The 12,358-nt window shown below is 42.0% G+C and overlaps 1 protein-coding gene across 12 annotated transcripts in view; it reads right to left on the reverse strand.

Moving 5' to 3' along the window:
• NSD3 (nuclear receptor binding SET domain protein 3) overlaps positions 1–12,358 on the reverse strand; it is a 46,991-nt gene that overhangs the window by 32,546 nt on the left and 2,087 nt on the right. For 8 of the 12 annotated variants that reach the window (XM_068920977.1, XM_068920978.1, XM_068920982.1 and 5 more), the window contains one exon: positions 3,276–4,003. In XM_068920977.1, coding sequence (XP_068777078.1) covers positions 3,276–3,959 — 684 coding nt within the window. In that variant the 5' untranslated portion in view covers positions 3,960–4,003. Of the gene's footprint in view, positions 1–3,275; positions 4,004–9,298; positions 9,542–9,609; positions 9,787–12,358 lie in introns of those variants that run through there. The other 4 variants (XM_068920979.1, XM_068920980.1, XM_068920986.1 and 1 more) reach the window with 4 other exon arrangements.

A 12,358-nucleotide genomic window follows, 5' to 3' on the forward strand; every position in this document is an offset into this window, starting at 1 on the left:
AAACAGAGACCAGACATTTGCTTTTAGTATGGCAGAAGTCATTAGTGAAAGGACTCAGAGAAAAGCTAAAGAGGAGTTGGACACATTCAAAGAGAAACTAATAATGCTAACTAAATTATACCTAGTCCACTTAAAATGAAGACTCCATGTTATTACTGCACGCTTCAGCTCTCAGCATCCAGAAAACACTCATTTAAGCACCATCTATGACAATTATAATCAGCTTTGGCATAGATCAGTATTTCATTTAGAGTTGCCTATAGGAAATGATTGTTTACGTCCAACCAAATATCTGCTGGGTAAAAATCATTCCTCCTTGGTACAGCAGAAAGTATAGCAATGATTCCTGCCTGCCTTTTGCTACAATGAGTTAGTGGAAACTTCATGTCTGCCTGAACACTTAAACTGATTAGACAGGAAGCCCAAGAGACTGCAAACTTCCAACTCCTCACAGAATACAACTAGTAAAATAACTCATTCTTGAAACAAATAGTCAAGAGAGCTTCAAGTTCAACAATGTTTTTGTAACTTCTTCATTTCAAATCAAGTTTTCAAGCACAAACAGTTCCCCAGTCAGTGGGGTTCTATGGATTACAGGATCAGAATGAGGAAGCAACTACAGAATATCCTACTTTCAAATGACTATGCTAAATAAAGTATAAAACAACTGAAGCTATAACAGAAGTTGTGTGTGTTTCTATTAAGCCAATTTTAATTTACAAGTCTCATAACATTAATACAAAAAGATCACAAAAAACATACCTAACATCATGCAGTATAAAAATAAACGGTGAGAGAATGAAACTGACGCTGCACTATGATAATTCTTGTTAAAAACCACTAGCACAAAATACTGTTCACCTTAAGAGTTCCACTGTGATTTGAAGTTTTGTCTGAAACAAAGGGTAAAGACCATGAAAGATTTTATTGCAACAACGCCCTTAGAAAGAGAAATGGAAGCTACAAGGAGGACAAAACCAAGACTATACTAAGAATTTTGGTGAATTCTGGATGATACATGGAAAATGTGACTCGAGTAAGACAATATAACTAGGAAATCCAAGACTGCCTTGGATTTTTAGAGGCAAAATTTTAGTTCAAATTGGGAAGTACAGCATGCTGGAAAAGACCTGAGAAGGTGTTCTTCATGATAACCAAGCTTGCAGACCACAAGTAACAGAAGTCAAACAGAGGACAGGTGCAGCTGAAGCTACGAGAGTAGAATCAGAGTCCCTGGTAAGAGGCACAAAAAAATGGTAAGACAAAACTGACAGCCTAACGTGGGAGTGACTGACATCTAGAGAAAAGGGCAGAAGGGACTTGGGAAGCCTGGATAAAACAACTCTTTTGCTGAACTCTGAATGAACCAAACTCACTAAGGTTTGTTTTAACTGAAACACTGGCACAGGTAGGGTGGAGGGAGATATACAATTATAGCAGCAAACAATGGGCAGGTGGAACAGCAATGTACAAACACACAGCCACTCAGCAAAAGCACCAAGAATCAACCATGAGAACTAATCTGTCTTTCTACCTCTGCACGCGTGTATAATGCAAGTGTGAGGAGACTGTACTTGACGGAATTTGCTTTCCTATTATAACTGCCTTCTGGTTCCTATTATAACTGCCTTCTGGTAACAAATGCCAGCTGGACACATCATTTGGCAAACCTGAAAGTGATTTCAGACAGAGCATTTCCAACATCAAGAAATTTACATACACATTCAATCAAGGACACCCTGTATTTTTTCTTGGATAGTCTATTTCAATTTCAGATTTCATTATTTATTAAAATGTTACAGAATTACACTAAAGTCAACTATGGTGATCAAATATAGCAGAAGTTCAAAGCCCTAATTGATGCATCACTCAGCTGACCTCTAGAAGAGGTCCAGTTAACTACACCTACCAGAAGGCAGATGAAACAGTTGGAAAACATGCAAGAAAACATGCCAAGACGGGGTCAAATCAGCACATCTTCCATTAAAACAAACAAAAAAACAAACAAAAAAAAAACCCCAACCAAACAAAAAAAAAAAGATCACACCAAGAATATGAAACTGCTATACCACATCAGAGCCCCAATCCATACAGGACAGGTTCTTCCCCCAAATCAGCCAAGAGTGGCAAATATCAAGGAGTTTCACAGGAACCTATGAGAAACTCGACCACAGACGATAATAGAATAGCCTAGCTTGAGCTGGGCAATTTCTGTTCTGGCCTGATATGGTAACTTCCACATTCCTGACACACACCACCACTCTCCACTACCCATTCCTCTCTCACTGGCAAATACAGAAACCAATATCGCAGAGTTGGGAGGAATAAGCAAGAGAAAAGGAAACAGAAGTACTGAAGTGACTCATAAGACTTACAAAAAACAAAAAAAGGAAAGAAAAAAAAGGCTAACAATACTGGAAAACAATAATTTCTCCCTCCACTTCCTGGAGTCTAAGTTAAAATGCTGCACATATATACCCTGTATATGTACATCCATATTACAAAACTTAACAGAAAAGGTAATAGACAATAGTATTGAACTTTCTCAGAGGTTGCTGAGTCAACTGGTATTTCTAATTTGCTTGCTGTGTTAGAACGCTGATTTCTACCGGCTTGTACACATGCTACATAGACAGCTCTCACTTTTTGTACATCATTACAATATTTAGCATATCTATCAAAAATGTATGTGTCAGTAGACAATATCAGTTAAATATAAAGTATGCTCAGATACTGCACAAAAGCAGGATAAGTATCTAAGATTATCCACAGTAGATTTGGGTTTGTTTTGGAGGAGGGGTAAGGCTGCTGCCTCTGGGAAATTAGACCGTTTCCACCACATTTAAAAGCAGCAGTGCTGAATACTCCAGTGCTGAATACTCCAAGTAGCTTGACATTCCGTTCAATAACCCAGCATTATTTTAAAAGTCAATTTTAGAACCTTTTGAATGTGTATTTTTTTGGCCAAAAGATGCATCTTTAGCATTGTGCAAAGCACACCCAACTCTGAACATGTCAGAATATTAAATAATACTAAAAAACATTAAATAGCCTCTTCTAACATTTATTTCTTATATACAATATTTTCACCGAAACTGTGTTGTCCTAGAAATAAAGTTGCTAGCCATCTAATATGGAGCATCTGACAAGTCCATGAAGCCTCACAACTTTTTAGGTACACGTACATCTAAAAAGTAAACAAAAACACTGCCGAAGACGAATTCTTCACCAATAATATCAGGTATACAGACGTCTGAAACTATTATTCCACTTACATTTTGTTCCTCTGGTTCTAATTTTGGAATTTTGTGCGACTTGCGCTCTTCCGATCGGGAAGAGTCATGCTTGCTACTTTTTTTCCTTTTCTCTTTTCTCCCTTCATGTTTCGCTTTAGCATACTCACTCGCTTGTACTTCATTTAAAAGGTCCCCACACAGAGAGGACTCAAACAATTCCCTGCCGTTCTGGATAGTTTTGGTTATTTTTAATTTGATCTCTGGTGAGCCAGTCTTCTTTGGAATCACTGTTTGTGAAACTGAAGGTGGCGGAGGAGGTGGCGGCTGTGGAGGAGAAGGTTTTTCCAGAACTTCATGCGGTCTTGCATTAGAGTTTTCCATTTGGTAATACTCTGGGGGACTAAAGTTTCTAACTGTACCAAAACCATTGGCTGAACCATTGGGATATTGACTGTATGTCTGGTATTTGGCTTGAGGTTCATACATATTGATTGTTGGTGGATAGCCATTAGTGATTGGTGGAAGATCCTCCGTCGTGGGCGTAGGGTACTGAAAGCCTTGCTGTAGGGCAGTTTCATATGGTGTTTGTCCACCATCTTCAGCGATGTCACTGCTGGCATCAAAGGCATCCTCTTGGCGGATGTTGGCTGAGTCAATGAGTTGAGGTGGTTGCTGAATTGTGTTTCCCATGATCCCTTGCATGAAAGAGAAAGAGAAATCCATTGTTCTGCTCCAGCATCCTTAGCTTTCCCTTTTTCTCATAGGGCCTAAAGACAGGGGAAAGGCAAATAAGTAGTCAGCATAAAACAAACAACTGTTTTAATTTGCTTAATACTTAAGAGAAAACAGATCTAAAACCCAATCCTCCCTCCTCCCCCCTTCAGAAGCAACCCTTTCATCATGCATTTAGAGAGGACTAATATTACCGAATCTTTAGAAAAGGCTGTTTATACAATTTTGCCAAACTTTTTTTTTTTGTTTTAAACATGTTTGCTTGCTTCTTTTCCAAGACATTTAAAGCAATGATATAAGCACCTGTAAGCACTCAAAAACTGTGAGCCCAACAGTGTCAGAATAACGGTGCTAAAATTCAAAACACTATATATAGTCCTTCTAGTTTGATTTTAGGAAGCATTATTCTAACAAAGCAGCAAGACAACAGACTTTGATCCTTTCTCAAACAAACAGAAGATACCATGTTCTCTTGACACTATCGAGTCACTGCAAACTCAGCAGCCCAGAAAGAACACAGAAAGACCACTCAAACAAAAGACAAGCCTTTTCTCTTCCTGCTCTCCTCACCCCTTGCCAAAACTAGAGACAGATGAGCAGCCCTTCAGACGGTACAAGGACTAAGCCACAGGCTTTTCTAAACAATGGCACAATTAAAGCAAGTAGGTCATTCCACCTCAGCTGCTGGGAAAACCAGTTCAGATGGTATGACATTAGTAATTCAGCAACCTCAGACCAGGTTTCCCCACCTCTCCCACAATGAAAAAGCAGAGCAGAGTTTGCACTCATGGGCTCTGGAACAGGTAAGTGGGAAAGGTTATTCTGCTCACTTTGCTCCCCTCTCCCCACTATTTTAATATTACATACTCAGGGGTTCAAACAATTTATGGTTCTGAGGGGGAGAAAAATAGCCCCAACATCAAACTATCTCCAGAAACAGTGATCATTCACCGATTTACATTACTGCTGAGAAAGAGTTGTTACACATCTTCAGTTTTCCATTTCATATTAAAACACTAACATCAGACTAAACAAAACCAGACTCGGATTTCCAAAATTCAACTATCCACTCAGAGAAGGATAATCCTCATACTCCCCCCACTACCTCCTCCCCCCAACAAACAGAAAAACCCCACAACACATTCACTTGAACCTCAACGTTCAATTAACAAAAACAAACAAACAAACAAAAACAAAGAAACCCACCCACCCACAATGATCTGAACTTCAGGTAAGAAATACAACTTGCTTCCAAGCAAGGTCAATTTAGCCCTTCCAAAGTAAATATAGTACTGTATTATTTATTCTGTCCCTGTGTAGGCAAAAAGGAGGGTTATTGTGCCCTTTTGGTCAGGGTTTGAAATGACATTAACACGTCCCACAGATACTTCTCATAACAAGAATCTACGTATAATCCTGCCCACGTTAAATTCTCACCCTCCCCATGCAATGCATCTCAATACCATAGCTAATAGTTTTCAAAACACTAACCACACTTCCCTCCTCAGAGACTGCAAAAAGAAATTAAAGTTATAACAGCAACAAGAACAACTTGATCAGAATTTTATTATGTATTTTTTCAACTCCATATTCAGATTATATTGATGTTAGTATCCATCTTTGCTACTCAGTGCAATCAACTATGGGTACATTTGTCACTGTAATTAAGTGTTTTAAGGAAACAACTTAATAGCACAATGCTGTGCAGCAAAATTCTCTAATTGCAGTAACTTTAAATCTCAGAGCAGTTGCACCATCTCTGCTCTCCAACAGCTCTCCAAAACAGCCACAAAACCAACACAAAAATGTTACTGTTGATGATGCACATGTAGCAAGCCCTATTGTGTCAAGGTCAAACAAAACAACATCACCACCACCCATGCTACGAGGAGGAAGTGGAACTGTTTGTACTATTTACAAATTAATTGTTATTCTCTATATGCCAAACTAAAGAGCAAATGACAATTTTCTCAGACTAGTAAGAAATTTCACCCTAGGTTGTTTTTATTTGCTATTAAAAACAGGTTCCATCTAAAGTGATCTTTTCTGAATGCTTCAAAGCTTTGAGCTTAAAACCCTGCATAGAAAATAAAGAGTCGTCATAGCTTCAGTCATCATAGCACATCCATTGTTAGGCGGTCAGAGTGAGAGCAGAAATAGTTCAAAAAGTATTAGAATTAATCTTGACTTCCTGTTGCTTTTCTTTTTAATAATAGGAAGTAAATCGCTTTTTCTTTACTCGAATGCTCTGAAAGTAAAGTCATCCATTTTTGTAGAACCAAACACTTGACAAGTTATGCAAGGTAACTGTTAAGTGATCCACCCCAGCACCCAAAGTTTGGTTTGGACACACCAGAATTATACAAACTATCTAAACAACTTGCAGAAATGTGAACTCTGCAAAACTAAGAACTACGCAGCATTCTGTGCTTCGCTAAAAAGACAATTTTGCTAATGTCACATGGTATTTGAACAATTATGCTTCATGTTTTCCTACTTGTAAGTCTGACTAAGACGGGAAACTTGGTTAAGTTTTGGTTTCTGCCGGATGATGTTAATCTGATGAGATAAGACAATGGTAATATTTAGGTGCTTTCATTTCTCTCTTGAGGAAGAGGAGAAAGGATGATAATTCGTTCAAAAGATGCATTTGGGGTTTTTTTTCCCCTAGTGCAGGTTCTTTTGTCAAATATCAAGATAGGCTATAAATTTCACCACACAGGACAGCTCTTTTAATAAGCAAGTATGGTGTAAGAGGGGAAAAAAAAAGACTCACTGCTTCTGCCAGAACGACTAATTCTCATCCAGCCAACACCATCAGATTTAAAGCTCTCATGAACCCTTTGGTCTTCAAATCAGCAATAGTGATTTACATTTAGAAGACAGCTTTGAATCCGTTCATATTGTACATCCATCTTCTAGTCAAAGAAGAGACTCATACAACTCATGTACTCCCAGTATTACAGACTGAGAACCTGTGGCTAAACAATCGTGTCAGGGAGGAAAAAAATAAAAATTCTCTCTTACCATTACAACTTATAAATTACATCATTCGGCTATCCAGTGGATTCCTCTGGCAGCAGTTTAACAACATCTCACTGTGGGCTATGTTAGCAGAAATTCTGATCTGTCACCAGGCTGATATGCTCATTTAACTTACATCTTACTTAAGGATTTCTCTGGAGTTTAGTCACAACATCAGATTATTGTGCATAAAGAACATTAGAAACAACACATACAATTCATAAGCCAAACAATTCCATTCAAGAGGCACTAAAATTGTACAACAGCCTAAGCAAAAGGCTGCTTGCTGCCCTAAAAAACATTTCTCTATCCCACTTTGTCATAATTTTAAGTCTTTCCTTACAAGAGCTTCCAAACCTTAGAAGTTATGATATAAACCAAACTATTTTATTTCACTAGGAAACCAAGGATTATTTATTCTCTGGGATGTTACAGGCACATATTGGTTGATTACAACGTATTGTATTAGGTTATTCACATTCACCCATTCTAATCCCATCTATAAACACTGTTTAAAAATCCACAGTCTAATTTATTAAGTGATTTAACAAAGTCTGTTGACCAGTCTCAGCTGTGTTCCTAATAGGACGAGCTCCTTGTCATAGGGCTAGGGCATTAAGCAATAGTGACAACACTACAGGCTTCTGTTGTCATGGTCATGTTAGTCGGAGAATACAAAAAGGTGCAGTGTTTGATCAATATAGCCAGTGAAAGTCCTTTCCTATACACAGTTAAAGGATACTCTTGTCAGGATAGTTTATTTTACTCAGAAGAGCTAAAATAACATTAGTAGCAAAAACATAGTCTTGCTAGTATAGAGAAGATTACGTGCTGCAGCAGGCTAACTAGTAACCGCCATCTCAGATTATTGAGCATAATTTTGAACACTGCTGATTCTACTCTTACATTATTGATGAAAGTTTTTCTTACCCCCCAAAAAGAGAGTTTTGTAGGTTTGTACAAAATACAGTAATACGACAGAACTTACCTGTAAGCTATACAAACATGCAGCTATCCATTACATTATTGCTCTATCAGGAAGAGTTCAAAGAATGAGAAAAGATAAGGTAATTATGTAATGCCTAAGTGAAATCTCCCAAGATTCAAGAGTAATCACATTAACTTGCTAAACACAACACCAAATTAATTACCATACCATTTTTTTCCTATAGTGTCTTTTAACGGCCTAGTATTTGTCCTGCAGTAAATAAAGAAATAAGCCATAGCAAAAATTGGTCACAGTAAAAAGACAAAAAACAAAAAAAAACTATTGCAACTTCAACTGCCAAAGAAAGCAAAAGATTTACTTGATAACTAAAATAATAATGCATTTCTAATCCTGGACGTAGATTTAGTAGCATATAAACTGTGACCTGTGGATTTCTACAGAATTCAGCTGAACTTAACACAGTGTCTCTTCTAGCAGACACGTTGGATCGGAGGATTCTTGACAAGCTTCTTTAAAATATCTAGTAAGGCTGACTACTTCCCTATGTACCTTTTTAAAGAATTTTTTTTATTGCCAAAAAAAACCCTGTCATCTCTGTCATATGCTTTTTATAAGGCAATTTTTAAGAAGTTTCCCATGGGGAAATGTAAAGAAACAACTTGGACCGCAGCACTGAAAATGCTATATATATAAAAAAAGTGAATTATCCCAAGAATAAGCTTAGAGTACTCATTTGCTTTTAGAGCCTCAGGGCTTCAAACGGGAAGTGCGGGGTAAAATTTTTAGTTCCTCGCAATACCAAATATCCTAAGAGTCATAATATGTTCTCATATATTAAAATCATGGTAATAACAACTGTAATGGATCTAGCACATGACTTTGAACTTTGGCAAAGTTGAAAACTGAAAAATGCATAACTCTGCTTTCGAAAACAAAGAATACAGTCTTTGGTCATTATCCTCTACTCTTAGTCGATATCTTAACTTAGCACACTTTTTTTTGGAGGGCAAAATGTTTTCAAGCAGTTCATTAAAAAAGCTGCACGTAACTGCAAAAACATTCACTGTGCATCTCTACAAAGAGCTGCTGGCAGACCTAAATGGTCATCAAACAGCTACAATTTTTTCTTCAACTATGATTACGGTTTATTTTACACTGCTTTTTAGGTTGGCAAATATCAGAGACCTACGTTATTTTTAGAGGTCTCTTATTTTCTTCAACAAACCGAAAATCCTAAAGCCATACGCCAATCAAATATATTGACAGTTAAACGAAAGCAGAGCCAGGCACTAAGCGGAGCACAACGCTGTATTATTGCAAAAAATTCCAATCCCACAAAGCTAAGCAAACCGTTGACCTGCACGCGGTTCTTGAAAGCGTGTCTTAAAAACCTCTCGAGGCGAGAAGCTGACAAGTATCCGGTTCAGCGGCAAGAGGGGACGGGAGCAGCTCCGCACCGTTCCAGCGGAGCGCGTCGCAGGCTCCCGCTCGCCCGCGGGGACCTGAAGTTTTTTCCCCACCAAAACAATCTCGGAGCTCGGTAACGCGGCGGGCTCCGCCAGCCCGGCGCCCTCGGGGGCCGCCCTCGCCCTCGCCCGCCGCCGCCGCGCCCCGCCGCCAACATGGCGGCCCCGGCTCCCGCCCCGCCGGGCCCGGCCGCCCCCTCACCTTCAGTCTGTTCCATTCTAACCGCCCCCGCCGCGTCCCACCGAGCCCAGCGGAGACAAAGGCCGGCGGGGGGCGGCGGCGGCGGCGGGCCTCCCGGCCTCCTCCCGCAGCAGCAGGCCGCGACGGAGCCCCGGCCTCGATTTCCGCGCCGCCGCCGCTGGCGCCGGGCTCCGCCCCGGGAGGCCGCCCGCTCCCGGCGGCCGAGGGGAGGCGCTCGGCGGGGCGCGGGCGACCGCTGGCGGCGGGGGAAGGCGGCGCTGCGTGCCGCTGTGCCCGGGTCCCGGCCCCGCTCGCGCGCCCGCCGCCTCCGCCCCCCGCCGCTGGCTCGCCCGCCCGCCCGCTCCCTCCCCCCGCCGCCGCCGCCGCGCTCCGCGCAGGCGCGCGCACGCGCCGCCGGCAGCCCGCGCGCCCATTGGCCGCCGGGCGGCGCCCGCCGCGAGGCACGCTGGGGGCTGTAGTCCCGCTCCGGGTGGGCGGGCGGGCGGGCGCGCTGCCCCCCCACGGCGGCGGCGTCAGAGCGGGCACCCCACCGCCGCCGCCGCCGCCTGGCGCGCGGAGCCCCCGCGGCCCGGGCGCTCTGCCCAGCCCAACTCCAACGCCGGGCCCCGCGCCGCCCCGCGGTTACGAAACGAGCGCGGCAGCGGCCGCGGTGCGCCGCGTCCGCTGCGCTGCTGCCGGGGGGGCAAAAGGCCTGGGGGAGGAAAACAACAAAACAAAACCAACAAATTCTGCTGGAGAGATTGCAGCGTGCCTCCCAGGCTCTAGCTTCAGCTGCTGAGGTTTGGCATCTGGGTCGGCGCGAGGAAGAGAAGGCTGTCATCCCTCAATAGTTTCTAATCCTGTTTTGGCTGAAAAATTATGCACCGAAATGTTTGCAATTAATTCCCCTCCTCCACCACCCTGAAGTCTTTCCTTTGCAGAACACAACTGAACTACACGCAATAAATCTTTCCTGCAGCAAAAACATTAACATGCAAGAAAAAGAAAAGAAAATGGAAAGCAAGAAAAGCACAAGAGAATGGAAAGTAAACAAGATGGAAAGATAGTATGACGTCTGTTACCAGAGGAAAAAAGTCAGATAATGAAACAAGATGAATTAGGTGGAAAGAGAGACATGATCCAACATGAAAGAGGAAACCGAAGAGATACGAGCTTTACGCGTCACTGAACAAAGACTGAGCAACGATTTCCAAATTTATGGCATTTCCCATTGCCCAGACCCAGAGGCTCAGAGCCCACAACAACGAGGCGTTTTTCTTGTCTACACTCTTGGGGGGAGGGGGTGAGAAATTGCTGTAATAAAGTGAATTTAAAAAGCAATTCTCCTCCTACTTAAACACAATAAGTCATCAAAAAAATGGAGGTGACCTAGAAAAGGCTTTCTCCCTCTCTTCTCCCTTCTGTAAATTCTGCAGCCCTAAATGCTTAGCATTACTGGGGGGTGGGGGAGGGTACTGATGCTCTCACAGCTGAAGTAGTCATGGGGTGGACATTTATTTTCTTTGATTCCTTTCGGCAACTAAGCAACATGCTGACAGAAATTCTTGTTTTCCTCCATTTTGCTCCAATACAGTTTTCTTTCACATTAGTTTTTCCTGCTCCTGATTGGCTTACATTTCAAGTACGGTGGGCTCTTGAAGCAATCTGTTGGTTAGGAAACTGCACAGAGCTAAAAACAAATCCAGATCAGGGAAGCACTATCACAGGAACTTACCTTTTTCTGCCCCTAAGGAAGACTGGATAATCCATGCAGTGGCTAGCACATGGAATGAGGGAAAAATAAAATGCAGTTTTTGCTCTCCAAGACAAGTATTAGCCATCTACTGGTAAAGAAAATACTGGGCTTTTGAAAAATATCAACCTTTCCAAGGAACAAAGATTGAGTATCAAGTGAGTTTTTAACTTTAACTCATGCAAATCTAGGTGAAAGCAAAGTTCAGCGGAGCAGAGTTTTATTAGCTGCTCTCTAGCATAAGAAGTTAATTTAAAGAAACACCTCAATATGCAGAGTTTATGTGCCCCAAAATAATCTTTACTCATGCTTCATGCAAGGACTACAAGAAAGATAACTAGCCACTAGGAGAAGAACACACATTCGTGAGTAATTAGTGATCCACATTCGGGATCACCATGAGCTACCTACCGGTTCTTGACACCACTTTGACGCTCTGAATATGCGAAGCAGCAGCACTTTTGTTCCCCTGCGGGCACTCAGGGGATGGGGTTCTTTGCCTCACTGCCAGACTCACATTTCCAGTTCACAGGGGATCATCACAAGCAGCGCAGGCCAACAAGAAACCGCAGCTACATCAGTAACAGACCCCAGCATTCCTCAAGGGCCACCCACACGGGTGCTTTACAACAACCCGAAAGACACATGCGAGAAAAAACCATTCTCGAACAATCCAAGAGGTGTTCTGTTCTTCCTGAAGAATTTTCCCCTTTAAATAAAGTATGATAATTGCTACCAGAGGTTGTGCCCCAAATCGTACTGTGTACATGTTTAAGAAGAGTTCAAAACTGCTGCCTGCTCCTGGACAAACAGATCCATGCCTGGTATCATTCCCAAAAAGGGTGGCATTGCTAGCCCTATGGAAGCTAAGGGGGCTCTGAACAGAAGTTTAGAAGTTGCAACTCTAACAAGGCTTTAAGCAGGCACTGTCAGGCAAGATGCTCTGACCCCCTCGCACGCTTTAGTGAATTTCCTAAAGGCTCAGCACTTAAAATAGCATGGGGACGTACACATATC

Source organism: Struthio camelus, chromosome 27 (genome assembly GCF_040807025.1).
Source record: "Struthio camelus isolate bStrCam1 chromosome 27, bStrCam1.hap1, whole genome shotgun sequence".
In the NCBI taxonomy this organism is placed as follows: Eukaryota; Metazoa; Chordata; class Aves; order Struthioniformes; family Struthionidae; genus Struthio; species Struthio camelus.